The following is a 23,114-nucleotide window of genomic DNA, read 5'->3' as shown; positions in this document are numbered from 1 at the left end:
TTGATGCAAGCTGACAATCTTGGATGGTCTGTGGGTCTACGAGACAGTCCTCCCCCACCCTGGGGAGTCTGCCAGGGCTAATTACCCCCATTGTTGTTGTTTAGTTGTTTAGTCGTGTCCGGCTCTTCGTGACCCCATGGACCAGAGCACGCCAGGCACTCCTGTCTTCCACTGCCTCCCGCAGTTTGGTCAAACTCATGCTTTGAAAACACTGTCCAGCCATCTCATCCTCTGTCGTCCCCTTCTCCTTGTGCCCTCCATCTTTCCCAACATCAGGGTCTTTTCCAGGGAGTCTTCTCTTCTCATGAGGTGGCCAAAGTATTGGAGTCTCACCATAATTCAAAAGCATCAATTCTTTGGCAATGAGCCTTCTTTATGGTCCAGCTCTCACTTCCATACATCACTACTGGGAAAACCATAGCTTTTACTATATGGACCTTTGTTGGCAAGGTGATGTCTCTGCTTTTTAGGATGCTGTTTAGGTTTGTCATTGCTTTTCTCCCAAGAAGCAGGCGTCTTTTAATTTCGTGGCTGCTGTCACCATCTGCAGTGATCATGGAGCCCAAGAAAGTAAAATCTCTCACTGCCTCCATTTCTTCCCCTTCTATTTGAATTACCCCCATATCAACCCTGAATTACCAGCACGGCTGGGGTCTGATCGTGTGGGAGTCAGACATTTCTCACTGCCGGAAACAGGAAGCCTAATGAATATTATTTTAGTCTGGTTGTTTCCATTCCAGATAAGAAAAGGCAGAGTATCACATTTGCAGTGATATTTTTGTGTTATGCTATCACACACTGTACTGCTAGCGATGTCTCATCACAAGGGATGCCTCATGCTTGTATCACAGATCTCAGCAGTAACCCCCTCTATCATTTTGGTTGCTCATTTTGAGCCCTTTTTAGCTCTACACCAGTCTTTCTGAGGTGAGGTGACCAGACTGTGCATACTCTTCCACCAATGTGATTCCTAACAGCACATTTGGCTTCATGCATTGTTTGGTCCTAAGTTTTCCAGCACATTGCCTTAAGCCTCACACATTAGAGTGCTGTGCCCTTTAGCTAATACATCCCTGTAGCCAGGTTTTATGCTTATCAGCAAAAGCTAACTCTTCTATGAAGGCGAGTAAGCAAACCATGCTTGCCTCTTTCTTAATAATAATAATAAAAAGAAAGTATGCCACATTTGACTCTTTTCAAATTGCTTCCCTGGAGTCCCATTGACCTTTGAAGAGTAGCCCTCAGGAACGGCACTGAAACCTGCATTAAAGGCAACCTTCTTTCTTTAAGAGCCTATTTCCTGGTCTTTCTTCTAAATATTTATTTTGTGAATGCACTTTTGTGGAAAGACAGCCTTTGCATTAAAATGCTTTATTACCCCACAGGCTGCCTTCATAGGCTGGCTGAATGACATATTTCTCAGCCACTTGGTGTTAATTGGGCCATTCTTTAGATTAAGAATTCATTGTTGTCCCAGCTGGCATTCCCCCCTACTGCTTCCACTTCTTAAATACAGTGTGTGTGTGTGTGTGTGTGTGTGTGTGTGTGTGTGTGTGTGTGTGTGTGTGTGTGTGTGTGTTGTGTGTACAATATATACGGTAGATAGATATAGATATAGATATAGATATAGATATAGATATAGATATAGATATAGATATAGATATAGATATAGATATGTATGTATGTATATTTTAAATTCCCTTTTCTCATTGAGAGGAAAACTGTTGATGTATGTGTTAGGAAAACAAAAATATTTTCAAATCCATATTTGTAAAATTTGCTAGAATTTGTAACTGCAGTGCCTTGTGCATTCAGAGGAAGGTTAGGTGCTGAACTGTGCATGCTGGTATTGTGGGTTTTAGCAGGGGATATTCCCTTATTTCCAAATAGCTCAAAATGCAGCAAGGGCCACTTCTCCCATGGATAAATTTCCATTTGCCCAAATATAATAATAATAATTCCTTTTCTCTCTCTTTTTTTAAAGTAATATTTATTAGAGTTTCAAATAATACAGAAAAGAAAAAACAAAAAACAAAAAACAAAAGAATTCAACCTTTAGAGTCCCATTTTCAATAACTTCTTTCCACGACTTCCCCTCACCTCCCCTTCTTGTATTCCAAATCCAAATATTTATCCAACAAGTTCTTATCTCTAATTTCTTAACCTTAATTTGTTATTATGTTTATTTATATTAAATTTTTACCCTTAATTCATTATTATATTTAGTTTGATTTGTATATCACCTTTTAGCTTATGTACCTTAATCATTTATAAAAAACTTTTTCTAAGGTTGACCCTATTTCCCTTCCACGAATTCCCCATTCTTATAGTGATAACAACATAAAATTAAACACAGAGTAAAAAAGATCAGGCCCCCTTTGGATTTCCAAACCCCACCCTTCCCTCCCCGGTTTCAATCCCAAAACCATAGTCCATTAGTCCATCTATTTAGCCTGGTGACCTCACGTCCGAGGCTCTTGAATCTCTCTCAGTCCCTTTCTGCCGGCTTCTTTGAAAGTCCCTTATGTTTAACACCCAGTCTCGAAGGGGCACTCTCTCTATAATGTCCATGTTCCTTCCAGCCAGGCCTCCTTGTTTAAAGGTGGAGCTCAAGTCCTGTTTCTTAAGTCCAAATGTCCCAAAAGCTCCAGCTTCCACCTTAATCAGATTAGTAATCCCTAGATCTTCAGATCTGCACAAAAGAAGATCTTTCCATTCCTCATTTCTAGATTCAGACCAAATTTTCCTCTTCCAATCCTTGTTTTCTTTTATAACCATCTTGGCAGGCCTCCGGCTCTCATTTACCTTCTGTGACATTTCAGCCCCTCCTTTCTGCTCCTCCTGTTCAGCGTATATCTCTTCCTCCTCTTCAGTCTCTGGTTTCTTTTCTTGTCCAGCTGCCTGTGTTTTAAACATCAAGTCCTTTTCCAACTCAATAGATATATTTGCTGTTGACTTCAGTTTTGTAGGACTTGTAGACAAAACATGGCCTTGCTCGTACATCTTTCGCAGCTTTCCCATGAGAAAAACAACCTCATCCAAATCAGCCAGTATTTTCCTACCTATTTCCATTCTTGTAATGTCCGTGAACCCCCTCTAGAGGGATTCTGGTTACTTAGTATTCCTTACACTTCCAGTCCAAAAGTCAAATTAATTTGTTTCAATCTTTCTTTATTTTCAACACCTTGTAACAATATAACCGGCTAAGCCAAAACTTTCAATTTTTTCCGACTTTGACAGCTAATTTGACAGCTGTCAAAATCTGCAGTAACTGCTCAACAGGCTCCTTTCGCGGGTTACTCCCGGTCTCGGGAAGGGTGGCACTTAATAATAATAAAAAAAGCTCTTATCCTCCAGCACAGTAACTTATACTTTTAAATCCGTGGAATTAATAACTTTTATCCAATCAGGAAAAAAACAACTCTTCTCTCAACCTTAGTTGACAAATCCTTGCTTTAAAATGTTTACAATGGGGGGGGAGACGGACTTCCTCTTTGCACCTCCCCCGCTCGTGCCGAATCCACAAAAAAGGAAAAATTTTAATCCAATTTCCAAATTACTCACGGGTTGTTGTTCTTGATTTTTAGTCCAAATTTTAAAGGAAGAAGTCAGCGCTCTCCGACGAATGGCATGCGGCTTCGTTCGGCAGGGGAAGCAGTAGACTCACAGCACCGCGCCACTCCCCGTCCCCCGTTCCGTAGCCTTTAAAAAGGCTCCTTCGCGGGTCGGGAGGGCGCTAACGGTGCCCGCCGAGTCACCATGTCCACGGGCATCCGCGCCCGTGGTTTTTAAGGGTCCCCGCGTCGCCGGCGCGGCAGAACCCGGCCCCTGTCGAGCAGACTCCCTCCGGAGCTCGGAGGGAATCCGCCATTCGGCGATGGCGCCAACCCGGAAGTAATAATTCCTTTTCTCTTTACTTACCACAGCCAACTGGGAAAAGCACAGATAGTGGTGACCAGGAAGGACAGTGGGTCAGAGCCTTAACAGAGATTAAGAAGAGGTTTGAGAAGATAGTGAGACAATTTATAAATGGCATTTTGATGGTCTCAGGTATAGTACGGTAATTCTTATTGGTCATGTGGTATTCATATTGCATGTAATTTAATTTGCATCCTGAGGTCTCTCTATCTCTCTTACACACCTAAATCCACCCACACCCACCATGATGATACAAATTAAAACTCAAATGAATAATTGTGCAAGCTTCACACACACACACACACACACACACACACACACACCATGAATGAATGAATGAATGAAATGGTATTTCATCCAGTGAAGAATGAATTTTGGTGTGGCCAAATTCTTGAGTCTTACTTGTTCCACTAAAAGTTCATAATCTAAACATTAAAAAGTATAAAATTCAGAATGTGGAACCTGATTTTTTTATTATTAGGTTTTGTGCTTATATTCATATCTGTAGTGTTAGAATCAGCCATGAAACTCGCTGTGTGGCCTTTGGCCCATCTGTCTCTCAGCCTAATTTACCCCACAGAGTTGCTGTGAGGATAACCTGGGGAAAAGGAGACACATGAACGCCACCTTGAGCTCCTCAGAGGAAAAGTAGAATGGATAATAATACCGATAAATAATAAACAAACAGTCTCTCTCCAGTTTGCCTGCCCCAGTTTTATATTGAGTGAAGGGGACCAGGTTTGGAATAATGAACAAAAGAAAGCATAACCTAAAAAGGAAAGAATCAAGAAACTGGTGTGATTGTTGTTGTTTTTAACGACAATATGGCTCTTACCATTTTTGGCTTACTGAGAAGGAAAGTGTGTAGATGCTAGCTAACTCAATCAAAGTGTAATGTTAGTGCCCCACAAACCACAGCCTGTTTAGGCACTATGAGACTCAGAAATAAATGGAATGAGCATGTACAGAGTGCACCTGCCTCACCAGTGAGAAACCTCTTTGTATTTAATTTGGCGATTCTACAACATGTATCCTTTGTACAAATAGAATCCCCACAGCAGAATATCCTGTTGGATCAGACCAACATTCTGTTCTTGCAGTAGCCTACCAAACTCTCTCTCTCTCTCTCTCTCTCTCTCTCTCTCTCTCTCTCTCTCTCTCTCTCTCTCACACACACACACACACACACAGCATTTTAAAACCTAAATAATTAGGTTTTAAGAGACTCACACTGTGTCTCCCATTGCACTCTCTTAGTCAAAAAGATAGCTCAAGCTAGCAACCACATTATTCTTCTGACTAGTACAAATAATGTCCTTTGCACTGTTTGGAGATGGGGTCTTCAAAGAAATAGCTCTGAGCATGCTCAGAAGGCAAGGAGGGCTGCTCTTCAATCAGCCCTGTGTTGCCCTATACAGATGCTGGAATTGCCCTTGTAACAAGAGGGAGGAGTAACCTTCACAACTGGGACTGAAAAGCTGGCAGTCTTGATACTCAAATTCCATGTACAGTGGTACCTCTGGTTACGAACGGGATCCATTCCGGAGGCCCATTCGCAACATGAAAAGCCTGCAACCTGAAGCGCCGTATCTGTGCAGGTGCGTGGTGTGATTTGGTGCTTGTGCGAAGTGCGATTTAGTGCTTCTGCACATGCGCGAGCGACGAAACCCAGAAGTAACCCTTTCCGGTACTTCCGGGTCGCTGAGGGATGCAACATGAAAAAACGTAACATGAAGCAAACATAGCATGAGGTATGACTGTATTTTATCTGCCCAGAAACAGATAGGGGGCACCTTTCTGCCATAGCTATGCTTTTGGATTAGTGTTGGCTGAGTGGTGCAGAGATCTGATTGGACAGAGAACAGTGGATTGACAGAAATGTTTGCAGAACTTCTTTGAGTTCAAATAAAAGCATAAAATGTATGTGGGACAGGGAAGAATATGGTTTTGAGATATTGAGGGTAAGTATTATTATTATTATTATTATTATTATTATTATTATTATTATTATTATTATGTTGCATTCTCATTGGGAGAACTGTGTCCCAGTAGCTCCAATGGGCCTGCCTTGTCAAAAATAACTGACAATTCTCTTCTTGTTTCTATGGCAGGGATATGTTGTGTAGACTATCCAATTGACCTTGCCCCTTCAAAGCAAGTGAAGTTTTTGTTAAAGGAACCAGTACTTTTGGCCTGGGATCGAGTTGATACCAGACCTTTGGCCGCTAAACGGAGATCAACTGTCAAGCCATATCTTACACGGAATCTTGCCTTTGATAAGCCTTTCAGGGGGAAATATAGGCCTCCTTCAAGGTCAGTGGGGTTATCTTTTGTGGGGGAAGTGTCTTAGTTTCTATAAAAAAGCAGGACTAATCATGTGGGTTAGCCGGCTGCAGATATGATCCTTGTAAGCAGGCATTTCAGTGGGCAGCAGTAAGCAGGACAGAGGGGCAAGGTGTGGTGTGAGTGCAGCACTAGAGCTATTCTGATGCTCCCTCCACAGCACCCTTACCGTGCCAGTCTGCCTCTCAGCTGGCAGCAGTGACCTCTACATTGGGAAACTGGATGGACAACACTGCCCTGCAGGCTGCTTCTGACTTTTAGGCCATGACACATTGCGTCAGATGCATGACATGGATGCAGAAGGTGTAGGATGCAGATATGCTTGGTCTCAGGTGCACTAAAGGATGCCCAAATTGGCAAGGATCCTGCAGTAGAAAAAAAAAGCTGCCATATTGGTTGCATTTGCATGAACAGTCTTTGCCAACCTGGTCCCCGCCCAGTGCCGGATTTACATATAAGTTAAACAAGCTGTAGTTTAGGGTCTCACTCTCTTGGGCGCCCGCCAAAAAAATTAAAGGGGAAAAAACATGGGTGTACATTTCCAAAATATAAGATAAAAAACAAATAAAATAAAACCTACATACTGCAACAGTGTTTTGTGTTGTGTAGGCTCCTATTTGTTATGTGGCTTTAGATACTTATTAGGTCCATAAATTACCATATAGCATATTTTCAACACGAAAAACACCCCAAGGTCCCAGGGCAGTTTACAACAATAAAAACACAACATTCATACTAAAACACAGTATCACATACTTTTAAAATCTATTAAAAATCATTTATCTCTGTCTCAGCCCTAACTCAGCCCTTTCCGTCCTGGCCTGATTCCTATTTTATAGTCCATCCCAATCTGACAGTTTAACTGTCAGGTTCAAATTTTGAACTCTTCACTCCCTCTTCATTGATTGGCTTCTGAAGTCTTCAGGAGGCTGACCATAGCTCTGTCCATCATAGAGCCTTAGTCCAAAACATCAGAAGGTCACTAAATTGACAACTGCTGTGCTAAATGTTCCCTGGAGCACTAAAACAGCCAAAAACGTAAACAGGAGAGAAACTATAGAGAGAATTACTTCTCATACAGACTTCTGCTTGTGCTTTCTCAGCATGGGCTGGAGTGTTCTTCTTGTTGTGTCATGCCATTTTCCCCAGCAAAACCTCTTTACTGCTGACAAACATCAATCTGCAGAAAAACCAGTCCCTGTTTTACCAACCCTGGACAAATCTGTCCGTTTTGGTTTCTCTCAGTTTCTCCTTTTTCCAATCTTTAGTTCATCACACTTGTACCCCAGCTTGTGATTGATTGATTGATTGATTGATTGATTGATTATTTTCAAAAGAAGCCCTCACAAAATTCATCAGCATTTTAGTGTGCATTTATCCTAATGGGCTTGCTGATATAATGTAGTTTTGTGTGTTCACAGTTATGTCCACGCTTTCCCCTAATAAACATTGGGGGGAGGGGGCCTGGAGAACTGCACCACAAAATTCAGAATACTGCAGATTTCAAAAGATTGCTGCTTTTGGGTTCACATTTTGTTTTGGGAAGTTCAAAACCAAACCCAGCTTCTCCCTTGGCCCTCCTTAGCTAGCCCCAAAATTAAAGAGGCATTAACTGGGATAAGGGCTATGGAAACAGAGATTGTTGGCAAGCCACTTTGCAAGATGACAGGCTTGATTGGAGCTGTGGCCCACCACTCATTTCTTCATCTCCTTAACTAGTTGCTGACCAGGTCCTCAACTATGCAGCCTGCTTTCTTTCATGTTTGGCATTTTGCCCTTGATGGACCATAACAGAACTGTACTTGAGAAGGACATGTCTCTGTGGTAAAGCATCTGCCTTGTGTGCAAAGGGCAGCAAGTACAGTTCTCAGCATCTGCAGGTAGGGTTGGGAGAAAGCCCTCTATGAAATCCCAGAGAGCTGCTGCCAGTCAGTGTAAGCACCACTGAGCTCAGTGGACAGTTGACCTGACTCAATACAAGACAGCATCCCAAAGACCACCTGTTTCCATATGTACCAACTTCATTGTCCTTTCAGTCCCAGGCAGAAATAACTTTTTATTTCCCCATGCTGGAAGATGCAGTTTAAATGCTGCTGGCTGTTTTATGCTACTTCTTTTAATTCTGTGTCTTTTAGATTATTATTTTATTTACGTTTTAATGGTTTTGTGCTTTTAGTATGCCACCCTCATGAATACAATTGAAGAGCAGTATGAAAATGCTTAAAATAACTAACCAACCTCTGACTAGGGTTCAAGTCGCAACTTTACTTTGCTTTCTCTGCCCCCCACCCCCACAATTGCCTCTCTTTCTCTCACAACCGCATCACGTGCTTCTCACAGGAGCAAAGCAGAGGTGTCTGCAGCTAAGGATGCAGTTCGTCCACCAGAACCTTGGGCAATTTCTCTTGCTGACTGTCCGGTCGTGCTACACAAAATTATGTCTAAAGATGGAGATGATTTATGCTGCAGGTGTGTGGTGAAGATCCCGTTGATTACAGACTTGGAATTTGAAAAGTTTATTACTGCCCCAAGAGACCCTGATCAGGTCATTGTGATCTGTGTGATCTCGCCTCAAGATCATTCCTACTCCCCTTTCTTTGAGTGGTCCATCGAAAATCTGTACATACAAATGCAACACGGCCGTCCCTCACCTTGTATTCAGGTAAGCTACCTGCTAAACATGTGTGTGCATGTGCACGCGCACACACACACACAAGTTGTTTTGGTTGTACATCTGTGTTTGCATTTTGTGAGCATAGGATTTGATATCTGGCACAGAAGTCTTCTTCCTGTTCATTTTGATTAAGTTTAAAAGCGTGTTTCTGGAGCGTATGGAAGCTGAGAATAAGATAAACTCTGAAACATGAGGGTGGAAGCCAAAAGGAGACCTTCCAATGGTTGGGTGACCCCTTCTAATCTCTGCACCAAAAGCTCTTTGTCACTCCTCTCAAAATAGATAAAGCTGCGATGTTATGCCCACTTTCTAATCCCCAATAGGCACAATGGAACTGCAAAACATCCATAGAATTACACTGTAAATTAAAGTCATTGAAATATACTCAGAGTCGCAAAGTGATTTCATGCTCTTTATTCAGCTCATAGTGGTGAGGAGGAATGAATGAAAGTCCCCTCACAGTATCTGCTTTATATACATTATTTACACAATGGGCTGCACATGATTGGCTAATTCTGGAATTCTACTGTAAGCCAATCAGGTTGTGGATTCACTTCTATCTGGAGCAGGATTGGGTGGTTCCTGCCAACCAATCATACTGCTGCATTGTTCTAGGACCAATCAGACTGCTGCATTCTGAATCCTATTGTTCTAGGACTAATCAGACTGCTGCAATTTGGATCCTATTGTTCTAGGACCAATCAGACTGCTTCGGTTTGGATCCTATTCAACTCAGTACATAACAGTCATACAAATAAACAGCTTCTGCTTATTTCCATATTTGATTCACAACACCCTATCAGTCTTTCCTTGTCACAAGAATAGGACTACTTTGGTGCTTAAACTGGATTTTGGTGAAGCATATACACACCTTAGATATGAGACCCTGTTTACTTGGCTTCTTTTCACTAAAGGTATTGGACAGGCTCCCTGTCATTTAGGCAGCTCATGCGCACACAGACACATATTGCCTGATGAGAACATGCCTTGCTAGAACAGACTGCCAAGGCCCATCTGGTCTACTATTCTGCTTCCCACGGCAGCCATCTTGTGGCCCACAGGCAGGGCAAGAAGGTGAAAAACAGATCCCACGCCATTTGTCCTCAGAAATTGGTATTTGGTGGTATTTATTTCCTCTGAACATAGAAGAGCAATGTAGCAATGTGACTGTTATGTATTTATCCTCTGTGAATTTCTCGTATCCCTCAAGAAAAATGGACACAGAGGTTAGAGGGCTTTATATTTTGTTACAGGCACAGGAACTCCAGACACAACATTTTCACTCCCCACAATGATCCCTCCAGGCTGTGATATTGTTTTTCAACACATTTATTTTCAGGGCCTGTGCCAGTATATGTCATCCATGGGCAGTTGCCAGGACCACAGCATCTCAGCAGGGCTCATTGCTGATGTCTGCCCTGGACTCGCCTTAAAATGTTTGTTTGACCAGTACACAATGGTTGGATCTTGCTGCCGTTTTAATTCCCCACAATTAACACTACATCAGAGCATTGTGAGAAATCAAAATGGAGGCTAGATTCAGAAGCCTGGTACTCCTTGGAGCACTGTTGCTGTTGGACTTTGCCTCAGTTTAAGTCTACCAGGGCACGGCAACAGTTGAGGTGCCCACAATAGATAACATTCTCAAACTGGCTTTGGTGACTTTGGAATGAAGGAAGCAACGTATGGCAAATCAGTCCTTGGGGAAGAGACACGTGGGTTCAGTGGGGTCTACAGTGAAGCTGATAATCTCAGCCTTTCTCATAGTCTCTTAGCAGTTTATATGGCCAATAGCTGGAATAAGTCTCTGCTACAGGTTCTTCCTGCTTTCAGACAGGTTTTCAAACAGTGGGTGGGAAAAGAGAACGAAAAACACCCTACTCATATGCAAGGAAAACAGAGAGGTCTGCTAGAGCCCTCACTGTCTCCGCTTTATCTGCCTGCCTGCTGGAGTTGGCAATATTTAGTTCCTGTGCGAGACTGTTTCTGCTCCCTAGCATCAGAAACATTACACATATTTGATTGGTTAGAACAGAAACCCCCAGGACCTTTCCAATACACTGACAGTATCACTTGTTCCATTCCCAGTGCAAGCATGATCCCTTCCGCTTCCTGAGATATGATCTTGAGTGCCCTCTAAACAAAAAACCTCCTCTGCTGGTGCAGAAGCATGCCGTTGTTCCTGGAATGGTGGTAGTAAGTATCTGGTCTTTTTCTTCTTGAAAAAAATTCACACAAACACAAACTTCTAATAAATGAGACCCCACAACCTTTTGAGGAGTTCACTAATGCTTTTGCTATTATAAATTTGTTAGTCTTTAAGGTGCCACTAGACCAGGGGTGGATTTTGGTAATATGGTGCCCTGAACAAGGACAAAATTTGGTGGGCCCCCAAATATTTCTTTTCACAGTAATTCCTTTTGGTACAGTTGATCTTTTCAGTAGTACCCATATAAATATAGCTGATTATGTGGCTCCTTAGCTCAGCACCCTGTGCAGGGGAAGTGCCCTATATCCAGTGCTGACGAGACTCTTGGTTGACTTTCACAGAACTCCCTCGTATGTTTAGGGTTGTAGTCCTAGTTACATAATGATTATGCACTGTATCCACAATCCCTATAAATACACTGTAAAATACCTGTCTCCTCTCTTTGGTTTCTTTTCTAACAGAAGATTTTAAAGCACTCTTTCCGCTTGATTTAATCTCATCATCTGATCTGTGAACTCAGCATCATGATCTGTTTTAATATCTGTCTATATATAACAAGTGAGCAATAGAGCTTGGAATTCAGTTGACTCCCCCAAACCTCATGTTTTGTGCAGAAAATGTGCTACTGTGTTGAATGACTGGGGCTCCCACTCTAGTTATTCCTGCAGTATATTGCTCTCTTCTTGGGAGCCTTAAGCACATAAGGAGAGATGTTTTTTATTTAGACCCATTGACAGAGGCGCCAAATCAGATAATGAAAGCCTTTCTGTGCTCTATTAAATGCTTGTAAACCGCTGGCCATGGAAGTCTAACACACTGGGTAGTCAAGTCAAGTTCAGAGTTTCAAAGGGTTTGGAGGATATTATTCATTCCCTTCAGCACAGAAGAATCTATTGGCTGACTTCACCCTTGCTCTGTCCCAGTGCAGTTAATCATATTATATACCACTTTGAAGTACAGGCAGCATTGATTCTAATAGCAGGAGAGAATATTTTAACTGCATAAAAATGGGGGTGGAAGTGAATCAGAGGTGGGGTGTGGGTCACTGGTAAGAACTTTGATTCATCTCAGCAGAAGGCTGGCACCCAAGATTATCCACATGGGAAGAAATAATTTTTAAAAATGGTGGGAAAGTGAGGTAACTTTCTCCCCTCTTCCACAATATTGTTGTGATCATAATTAGTACTGACATAATTAATCTACTCTTTTCAACTTTTTCATAGATGTATATTATCCTTTACACCCCAAATTCAATTTAGTTAGCTCTGAGTTCACCAGAAATTTAAGAACCAAGACCCTTTTAAAAGAGCTAGATCCTATGCATGTCTGCTTTGGAGTAAATGCTATTACTTCCAAGCAAATATGTTTAGAATTGCAACCATAATATTTGCATGTGACATGTGCAAATAATCTGCATAATAACTGGCTGAATATGGATGGGTGCCAGGCAGCAGCATCTGGTGAGCATTCCCTTGGATTATTTTATTTATTTACTGCATTAATATAGCTGTCTCGTGATGACTTCTCTGAGTGGCTCACAAAGCAAAAAATTAAATAAAACGCAACACTAAGCTACCGTATAAAGCAATGAAATGATAACAAATTAATTTAAAAAACCGAACTGAAATACAATTAAAAACCCAGGGGGTAGCATCCACTGTAGTCTATGCATTGCTAACCTTGGGAATACTGCTCTGTGCTCTGCGTGGCGCTATCCTTGGGCTTGGTCCAGAAGCTCCAGTTAAGTGCAGCAAGAAGCAACAAGACTGCTGGCAGGGGCAGATGGCCAACAGCATGTGGCATCTCTGCTAAAACACCCTCACTGGCTGCCTATATGCTACTAGACCAGGTTCAGCTTTCTTGTATTCATAAGCAAAGCCCTGAACAAGTTGGGTCCAGGGTACCTTAAGGGCCACCTGAGCCTTTAGAATCTAGCTCAGTCACTGAGATCATCCAGAGAAGCACTGTTAGCAGCCCCACCCCCATTCAGACCTGGTCCACCCATGAGGCAGGGTGAGGTGACCGCCTCAGGCGGCAGGATCCACAGGGGCAGCAGATCCTGATGTAGATCTTCACTCAACCCTTCTTCCCTAGTGGGGAAGGGAGTCTCATTTTGTGGTTCACCTCAGGTGCCAAAAGGTCTTCGGCCAGAAGAAGCTTCCACTAGAAGTCAGGCATTTATTCTCACTAGTTCATTGCTGAGGAATACTCTTCTAGCTAGACTTGCCATATTTCCAAAGGGGAAAATCTGGACAAAGTTGTTGACCTTTTCGTTTCTTGGGGAGGGGGGAGTTGCTGAGCTTTTCTTGAAAGGGATTTTTAAAGCATTTTCGCCCTAGTTGTCATATGTCTGGGTTTCCCCAGATATTTGCTGATTCATCAATAATCCACCCAGATGCCATTTTGACACTCCAATTCCTGGACATATCTGGGAAAACCCAGACATATGGCAGCCCTACTTCCAGCAGAAATTCAGCACACATCCTCACAGCTAGTTTTCAGACATCTCTTGAAGACCTCTTTATACTGACAGGTCTGTTCAATTGTTCAAACTATTCCAAGATGAACCAGCTATTTTTATGATTGTTTTGTATCTTTTTCATGTCACATTTTATTGCACTTGTATACTGCCCTAATATTTTATGTGATGGGGTGGCCTATAAATATTTTTATAAGTAAAAATAAATACCGTATTTTTCGCCCCATAAGACGCACTTTTTCCCCTCCAAAAATGAAGGGGAAATGTGCCTGCGTCTTATGGGGCGAATGCAGGCTTTCGCTGAAGCCTGGAGAGCGAGGGGGGTCGGTGCGCACCGACCCCTCTCGCTCTCCAGGCTTCAGGAAGCTCTGCGCAACCCTCGGGAGACCGGCTCCGAGGGTTGTGCAGAGCTGCCTGCAATCCCGGGTCTACGCCGCCATCCCGAGCGGTGCGCTAAGTCCTTCCCCGCTCGGGATGGCGGGGCAGAGCTGCCTGCCGTCGCGGGACTGCAGGCGGGTCTACGCCGCCATCCCGAGCGGTGCGCTAAGTCCTGCCCCGCTCGGGATGGCGGCACAGAGCTGCCTGCCGTCGCGGGACTGCAGGCGGGTCTACACCGCCATCCCGAGCGGTGCGCTAAGTCCTGCCCCGCTCGGGATGGCGGGGCAGAGCTGCCTGCCCTCCCGGGACTGCAGGCGGGTCTACGCTGCCATCCCGAGCGGTGCGCTAAGTCCTGCCCCGCTCGGGATGGCAGGGCAGAGCTGCCTGCCCTCCCGGGACTGGTGCACTTCTCCCCATCGCCAGCCCCACAAGCTCGGGGGACAGCGGGGAGGCAGAGCGTGCCTTCCCTCTGTTCCCCGACCTGGTTCTTCCAGCCCCGCACCTGGGGGGGGGGGAAAAATAAAATTTTTTTTCTTTATTTTCCCCCCAAAAAACTAGGTGCGTCTTATGGGCCGGAGCGTCTTATGGGGCGCAAAATACGGTAGATCCATGCCTTTATCCTGAAAAGGATTGTTTCTTTGTATCAAAATATTGCCTATTGAAGAGCACAAGAATAGAAGGGTTCTTGCACTCTTGCAGGCTGACTCCCTATGAAGAATCAAGCATAGGATATTTATTTGGCCATCTTAGTCTGCACACAGGAGAAAAAAACTGGAGTATAAAATGACTTAGAAGAACAGTAATATCTGGGGTGTTTATATCAGCTGGAAAGATTTGTTGAACACACTAAGATTTGTTCTTCCAACCTGAAAGAAATTGTAAATTGCAACCCATGGCCATAGACCATCTATGCACTGTCAGCCATAATATACAGAGGTAAATTAATGAGTGCACAGAGACTATTTTTCTTCTCTAGATAGAAATGGGCAAGCCCAGCAGGTATATTTGAGACTGCCTTGTCGATATCTTATGGCTGTGACATTCACGGGGTTAATGAATCATTCTGGTGCCGACTACATATGCAGACTAAGGCCCCATCTGTAATGTACATTTAAAGCAGTCATGGTTTATCCCAAAGAATCCTGGGAACCGTAGTTCAATCAATCAATCAATCAATCAATCAATCAATCATATCAATGACAGCAACAACTCCCATCTATCCAGCTGGGTATTTGTTTTTTTTAAAAAAGGAAAATAGTGAATACCACCTGAAACTTCATTACATCCTACGTAAAGGTGACTTTTAAAACTTAGTAATACTGTGCTTTCTATGGCACTTGAAGCAGTAGCCCACTAGAGGGAACTGCTGATGCTCTGAATGGGCAGAGCTGGGAAGAGAAGAGGCTGCAACTTACAGCTGCCAAAGAACTTTGGCTTCACAATGAACGCTTTGTTCCTTGCACGGAAGCAACACAAAATCACACAGGGCGAGCATGTGGTTGCCAGCCACCCATTTCCTACAGGGACCCTTACCATTTCCGAGCCCCTCCGTCCCACCTCCCTGATCTCATATCCTTGCCTCCTCAGGCCTTCCACCCACACCCCTTGTTCTCTCTGTGGCCCCACCTAGTTCTCCTGAGCAACTCCACATTCTGCCTTCTCTCCTTGCTCATGTGCCTGTTTCTGTGGCCTGCCACCCTTTCTCTCCCACCCACGTCTCTTTCCTCTCTTACCCTCTTCACCCCTTCCTGGCCAGTCAGCCCTTCGAGACTTTCCTTTCTTGCTCTGACTTAGAATCATAGAATCTTAGAGTTGAAAGGGACTCAAGGGCCATTTATTCCAACCCCTTGCAATGCACCCCCTCCTTGTTTCCCTCCTTCTTCTCCATGAGCACTCCACCTAGCCTCACTGCCCACTCTCTTGCTGTTCCACTTATCTGCCTAGTGGTGTTGTGTCTTGTACACACCCTCCTCTGTCCTGTCTTAATTCTAGGGACACTTACCTTTTACATGTTTATTTGGGGTAAATTGAATGGATGTGGGGAGCTGGCAAAAGCATCATGGCTCCATCCTAACCTACATGCATTCATGTTAACCAATACTGATATGCCCCCATACATATAGCAAGAGATGTAGAGAACATTTTCAGCCTGGTTTGGAACTCAGGAAAGCTGATGCTTCTGAGCAAACAGCAAGGATAGCCAAGGTGGTGCCCTTCACATGCTGTTGGACTTAAGCTCCTATAAATCCCAGTAAGCAAGGCCAGTGGTCAGGGATGATGGGTGTTGTAGTCCAATAACATCTGGAGGACAGCAACTTGGCTACTTTTGCTGCTCCCCTATGATGGATTCATTTGCCCCATATGAACATCAGTAAGGCACTTGCAGTGTCCTGTCTTTGACCTCCACCTGCTTTTGAACCTTTTCTATCCAGCATGATATGTCCATATTCTGTAATCTTATTCTTGCCCAATGAATTTTCCTTTACAGTGTACTCTTTTTTTTAAAAAAAAAAAAACACAATAAACTACTGTACTGCATTAGTAGTAAAGTAAGGATAGCCAGCTTCTTTACTCTGAAGGGCTACACTCCTCTCCAGTCTGGAGGCCGAAGGACATTTTGCTGCACAAACAAATTCTCTTCTCCTCTGTGCTCCCCTGCTGCCCAGAAAGCTCAAGTTCCATAATAGTTTTGACACCCTTTTGTAATAAGAGCCCCCTATCCAATAGCACATTGCCTGCAGATATGTACATTACATATTGCTATTGCTGTACATTGAACAGAAATATTATTTATTTGTGTATATGAATCTATTACAAAAACAAAACAAGTTTTTTAACTGGCCCTAGGTAGTAGGGAAGCATGCCCACCATAAATTTTGAAATTAATTACAACAAACCCTCCTTTAAAAAAAAAAAGTGGACTCTTTGCCTTGTGTTAGCAATATTGCTGTAGTTATTTTAGGCGATAATGTTCCCCCAAAACACACAAACACACACCAAATAGTTTTAAAATACAGGACTTTTGGCAATTTAATCTTCTATATATCCAAGAGCGAGCCACTGAACTTTGCTGCAACCACACACACCTACAGAAATGTGAAAATATGTTGCTGTCTTGATATCTGGCACACACAAAAAGCAGCTGGGAATCTCCTGTGATTTGTGGGGAATAGGGGTGTGGTCAGCAGGCACTGCCTTGAGGGACACAGCAGCCGAAAAGGGTTTGCAGTAAGCCTTTCTGTGGTCAGGCTGTAAGACCTGTACTGTTTCTGCTTTCCCAAAGTGAATGATGTTTCATTCAACATCAGGAGTGTTAAGTGATGTGCAGGAAGTCTATGTGTGTGTGTGGAGAGAGAGAGAGAGAGAGAGAGAGAGAGAGAGAGAGAGAGAGAGCGCTGTCAAAGCCCCTTCATGTCTGGATGAAAACATTTAAGCCTCCTGTGCATAACAGGAAAAGGAAACCATTTGGTCCAAGCCTTCCAACTCGCTTATATATATATATTTTTTATTGCAAAGCATTTTTGTTCCCCTCCTTCCTGCCTGTTTGTCAACAGATGTATGCTGGAGGGAAGCCAGTCTTTGGGGGCTGTGTTTTCAACGGATACAGCTTCAGCAAGAAAGACCTGCTGAAGCAGATCAACCAAGTTTGCCTTGACTGCAAGATGGGCCACTTCCTGCCACAGAGCTTCAAATTTAGGTAAAACAGGAAGTCCAAGGGAAGGGGAAGATGGGAATGGGGACAGGGGAGGCAGTGTCATGCAGAGGTCTGTGTTTGCAACAAGAACCGGACGAACTGGTGCACTGTGACCAGAGATGAGCTGTTATAAGAATGATGTGCCCATAAACTTCATTATTAGCTGTTCTTGCTGCTAAGTATATAACTAGAGCAGGGGTAGCCACTGGGATACCACCCAGATGTTATTTATATATTTATTTCATAAAATTTATACAGTACACCACTTGATAGTAAAAATCCAACTGACGGTATGTTCTTGGACTACAACTCCCATCAGTCTCAGCCAACTTGGCCAATGGTCAGGGATGATGGGAGTTGTAGTTAAAGAACATCCAGGGGTACCATGTTGGCAACTCATGAATGAGATGGATAATTTTTAAAAAGAAAAATGGTTGAATTAGAGTTGTATCCAAAGCTAGTTCTCAGAGTTAGTGTTTGTTAGCCCATTATGTTAGTGGGCATGAATAATTTAGGTTTCTTAATTTCAATTAGTCTACTTTCAGTAGAACTTGGAAGTCAGTTGGATACTTGTTGCTTATTCAACTGACATGTAATCAATGCATTATGTTTACATAAATCTGCATATTACCAAATCTTTAATAGAGACTAATTTTTTAGCCCGTTGAAGTTTCCATTAAGAATGAGAGAAATGAACTTTTGGGTTAATAGACTTGCATCACTTAGGAAAGGGCACCATCATTTTCTTTTTCACCCAAATGGCAAATGCAGTTCAATGTATGCATGTGTGCCACATTGGGGCAATTTTCCCCCCCCCCTTATTTCACAAGTGCACTAATGGAGCCTAAGCAGGTGATGACTGACCTGGAAGGAGACCTTGGGGTCAAAATTGATAGGTTAATGAAGATGTCAACCTAATGTGTGGTGGCTGTGAAAAGGGTGAGTTCCATGTCAGGGATCATTTGGAAATGAAATGAAAATAAAACTGTCAGTGGTCTAATGCTATTATACAAATCTGTGGTGAGAACATACTTGGAATACTGGATACAGTTCTGGTTGCCTCACCTCCAAAAGGATATTGTAAAGTTGGAAAAGGTTCAGAAAGGGGCAACAAACATGAGCAAGCCCTATGGAACAAGCAAAGCAGGCATTTATGTAGAGGAATATAAGATTATTAAGTGTGGAGAAAGTGCTACCATGGGCTGTAGTAAGGGGCCACCAACTTGGATGGCTTTAAAAGAGGATTAGACGAATTCAAATTTGTGTAAGATAATGCTGCCAATGGCCATGATGTCTGCATTATAACTCCACTATTGGACACATTATGCTTTTGAATGCTAGTACTGGGAATAATAAGGCGGGGGGGGGGAGTTCTGTTGCACTCAGGTTCTGCTTGTGGGCTTCCTGAAGGTATCTAGTTTGCAAAGCATCTAGTTCGCCACTTGATGGACCTTTGGAAAATAAGCAGAGAGAAAAATAAATTTGAGATTCGCCTAGCCATACCCCTTCCATATCTCTTAAACTTGTAGGGGTCAATGTCAATGTTACAGACTGAATTACAACATAAGTTCCATCCATTCTTTCTTATAGCCCCTTTCTCTTTCTACTCCTTCTGCCTTCTCATCCCCTTTTCATCCGTAATGTGGCTTTGGAGCCTAACTTCCCTTGCACCAAAGAAACAGCGCATGTTCGCAGAATGGGGCTTCCGCAGCCCTCTTGAGAGTCTGTTGCTGATGTTTGAGGGGAAGCTGTCTGCCCCCATCTTGTTCCCTTTCCTTTCCATTATTCCCAGCCCATCTCTGTATGACTCTGCGGTGCTGCGTATTTTCCATCCTACTCTGTATTCTAGTTGCGTGTCCTATACTCTGTGGACAGCCCAAATTGAGGAAACTGAATGAAAGACACAAATGTATCAAATGGACACATGTTCCCCAAATGTGCTTAATTCATTTTGAACTGCCTTTCCATCCCACCCCTGGAATTTATTCTGGAACTAGTGACGCGGCCTTGATTATCCATCAGCGATATGAGGCTGTCCCTACCTGCCAGTCCTGTGCTTTGGTGCGTATTATTTTATGTCATGTGGGCGCCTTTAGCAGCAACTCCAGCGCCGAGCAAGATTTACAGTCTGTTTTTAGCAGCTCAGGAGACTGGAGGAAGAAAGTCCATTCAAAGCATGTGCTCAATGGATGGATATAGCATCAGCTCCACTACAGTCTGTTAAACCATTTGCCGTGGGTGACGAATGGCTGTTCATTCCTGTGGTATTCTCCGCAGTCACGTTCAAGAAGTCTAGAGTCTTGTTACTGGAGCGACACTGATATCTGGGAGCAACATGACTTCATTCTGTTCCTCCCTCCACCCCATAAACTAGCTGCTGTTGGAATTTAAACTATAGCGCAGTGTCAGATTCCTAGACCAAGGGCTGTGGACTCTGACTTTGCTAGAAACTCATTGTCTTTGTGTGTAGGAATTCTAAGGGTGAGATATTTCACATCCTAAATATATGGCACCACTGTTGTGTTCCCTCTACTTTGAAGTACTTTGAAGCACACATACACACAGTGCCAGGCATCTCAGAGTCTTTAAAGAAAGCAGGCACAACCCATTGTTAAGCCCCGTTGAAATAAATGGGACTCAAGTTAAGTCATGTCCAGCCCATCATCACTTTCACTAGGATTTAGTCATGATGACTAATGTTTTGATGGATTGTGGCTGTGGAGTCTAGGAACTGATCCATTCCCTGCTGATAACAAGATGCCTCTGTGTGAACTGCAGGGATTAGGAAACCCTTTATGCGTCACTGGAGCTTGCTTATGATCTTAACTAACATACACTGAAGAATGAAGTAAAGATTAGCGGGGAAGTCAGGAAGCATTTTCACACTGTTTGCAAATATCTGTTCTCTCTGCAAAATAATCGAAATATCGAAAGAAAGGAAGTGGGATTTGGTGCTTTCAGTGCAATGTTTTCCTTCATGACTTCTTCCATGAACATTCCATGAACATTTGTAGGATCAAGGTCCTGTTTGCTTGGTTAATTTTTACAATCACTGACCAATGAATCTAATCCTATCTCTAGAAGCACAGTAATATTTAATATATTCATATAGACTATACTCATTCATATATCCACATATGATCCACATATATTCATATATACACATTTTTCTATCAAGTCTTGGCAATATTTTCCAAGAGGTGGTAGTTATAAGTAAAGGTAAATGGACCCCTGACCATTAGGTCCAGTCGTGGCCGACTCTGGGGTTGCGGCACTCATCTCGCTTTATTGGCCGAGGGAGCTGGCGTACAGCTTCTGGGTCATGTGGCCAGCATGACTAAGCCGCTTCTGGCAAACCAGAGCAGCGCACGGAAACGCCGTTTACCTTCCCGCTGGAGCGGTACCTATTTATCTACTTGCACTATGACGTGCTTTTGAACTGCTAGGTTGGCAGGAGGAGGGACCGAGCAACGGGAGCTCACCCCGTTGCGGGGATTCGAACCGCCGACCTTCTGATCGGCAAGTCCTAGGCTCTGTGGTTTAACCCACAGCATCACCTGCGTCCCTGTGGTAGTTATAGACATTCCTTATTTTAAGAGATCTGATATCTAAAGACCACCTGAGCCATCATCAAACAATATTGTATCGGAACTAGCACTTTCAGTAATATAGAGAAAACATGTGATAGCCTCTCTTTTTATTGAAACTCTGTAATAGTAACATACCAAGTCCTCCCCCCAAAAAACCTTTGTATTACAGGTCTAAATTCTCAACTCATCCATCTCAAGACAGCCAGTGCTAAGGGAATCTACTACTGTATTGCACTTTGCTCGATAGTACAGCAAAACTTGCTCTCTGTTCATAGCAAAGTGCCGTAACTGTATTTCATCTACCGGCTTGAAATGAGCCCTTTCTGCAGCCTTATTCAGAACTCCTGATGTCAGGACAAGGGATGGAGTTCACAGACTCATAGTTGGAAGGGACTATTGAGGATCACCTAGTCCAAACCCCTGCAATGCAGGAATATTTCGCCCAATGTGGGACTCGAACCCATAGCCCTGAGCTTAATAGTTTCATGCTCTACTGAGTGACCCTTTAGACCAGTGCCATTGATACCACCCATGCAGCACCCAAGGGGGGGGATGAGGAACCAGCTTCAGGGAGAGGAGACATGCATATGGACTGGAGTCCAGGAAGTCAATCAGCTGGGTGTAAATTAGAGAGGATCACAAATATTAACAAGTGGAGAGGAAGATCAATGGATAAGGAAGAACTGGCGGCCATTTGGGCAAAGATGTGAAAATGGAGAAGGCTATGGCCAACTGCACTTTCCTCTTTCGTATAGGCATTAATGTGGAAGAGCCGGCAGTGGGGGAGCAATAGCATATGATGAGCATGACTTAACTTTAATTCTTGCCAAACATATTTTGGTAGTTAACACCTTTGTTGAGTTGTGGGTCAAAAATAACTGCAGGTGTGTGAACAGTCAATGAGAGGAGTTGCATTAAAAAAACAAAAACCAACAACAGTCAAATGATTATGTCCGGAAACCAAGAGGAGTGAGAGTAAGGCCAACAAGTTAGCAACTTGCAGATATTGTTGAGTTGATGCTATTTATTATTGTACAGCTTACCCTAAGCAGGGCAATGATCTGAGTCCAACCAATGACTCACGGATATATGAAAACATAGCAGCTGTGTTCCTTTTTGTGCCTGCCACTATGAATTGCTCAGGGTTGGGGGCAGGAAAGCAGGCTGATGGCCTGTCAAATAGGATGCATTCGACATAGCAAAGGAATGCTAGAAAGCAGCAGAAAGGAAAGTCTGTTGTTCAAAGGTCAGCAAGACAAAACTCTGGCACTGGCTTTCAGGAAAAGTTGAAGGTAGCTGAATTTGTTACAAGGAGCACCATTTTTAAAAACACGCACATATACCACATTCTGTCCTCTGCTCAGATGACTAAGTGTTTATAGTGAATAATCAATATATTTCTTGTTAAAACAAGGCAGTTCATAGGAGTGAGAGGAAGTTACACACAAAACACTCCATCAAAAGAAAACAGGCAAAACAAGTGAGACCAGAAACAATATGTTGCAGCCGGGAGTGTTCCTGTATCTGTTCAGGGTTCCACCTGGCTCATGATTCATGCGCCAGACCTCTGTACCACAAAGTGAAGAGTGAGAGTGCTCATTAACACAAGAGAGTCTAGTCCATGCAGTCATCATAGTACTGCTGTGCATTAAATGCAGAGCTATGGGGGTTGCACACATGACCCTCTCCCTTCTAGTAGGGATAGACAAACCTGTCAATATTGGTTTATCTCTGTTTCTCATGTTTCCAACCTTAAATTCAGTTCTCCATATTTCCATATCTGTTTGCGATTTTAAACCCTCATGAAAATTCACCAGCAGATTTATCCT

At 43.2% G+C, this 23,114-nt stretch overlaps 1 protein-coding gene and 1 long non-coding RNA gene across 18 annotated transcripts in view; one reads left to right on the top strand and one right to left on the bottom strand.

The window, feature by feature from the left end:
* The window catches only part of LOC308581685, a 44,836-nt gene extending 37,701 nt beyond the window's left edge, over positions 1-7,135 (bottom strand). For 5 of the 6 annotated variants that reach the window (XR_014005152.1, XR_014005153.1, XR_014005154.1 and 2 more), the window contains exons 1-2: positions 7,018-7,128; positions 3,922-3,979 (exon numbers count right to left, since the gene is read on the bottom strand). This is a non-coding gene — a long non-coding RNA (uncharacterized lncRNA). Of the gene's footprint in view, positions 1-3,921; positions 3,980-6,430; positions 6,627-7,017 lie in introns of all 6 variants that reach the window. The other variant, XR_014005151.1, reaches the window with a different exon arrangement.
* The window catches only part of LOC308581544 (uncharacterized protein C3orf20 homolog), a 61,943-nt gene that overhangs the window by 26,581 nt on the left and 12,248 nt on the right, over positions 1-23,114 (top strand). For 11 of the 12 annotated variants that reach the window (XM_081184076.1, XM_081184086.1, XM_081184075.1 and 8 more), the window contains 5 exons: positions 3,927-4,050; positions 6,030-6,231; positions 8,602-8,923; positions 11,024-11,131; positions 17,556-17,698. In XM_081184076.1, the coding sequence (XP_081040202.1) occupies positions 3,927-4,050; positions 6,030-6,231; positions 8,602-8,923; positions 11,024-11,131; positions 17,556-17,698 (899 nt within the window). The remainder of the gene's footprint in view (positions 1-3,926; positions 4,051-6,029; positions 6,232-8,601; positions 8,924-11,023; positions 11,132-17,555; positions 17,699-23,114) is intronic. The other variant, XM_081184078.1, reaches the window with a different exon arrangement.

The sequence above is a fragment of the Podarcis bocagei genome, assembly GCF_964188305.1.
Source record: "Podarcis bocagei genome assembly, chromosome: 2".
Classification (NCBI taxonomy): Eukaryota; Metazoa; Chordata; class Lepidosauria; order Squamata; family Lacertidae; genus Podarcis; species Podarcis bocagei.
This window is presented reverse-complemented; position numbering and strand designations above follow the sequence as displayed.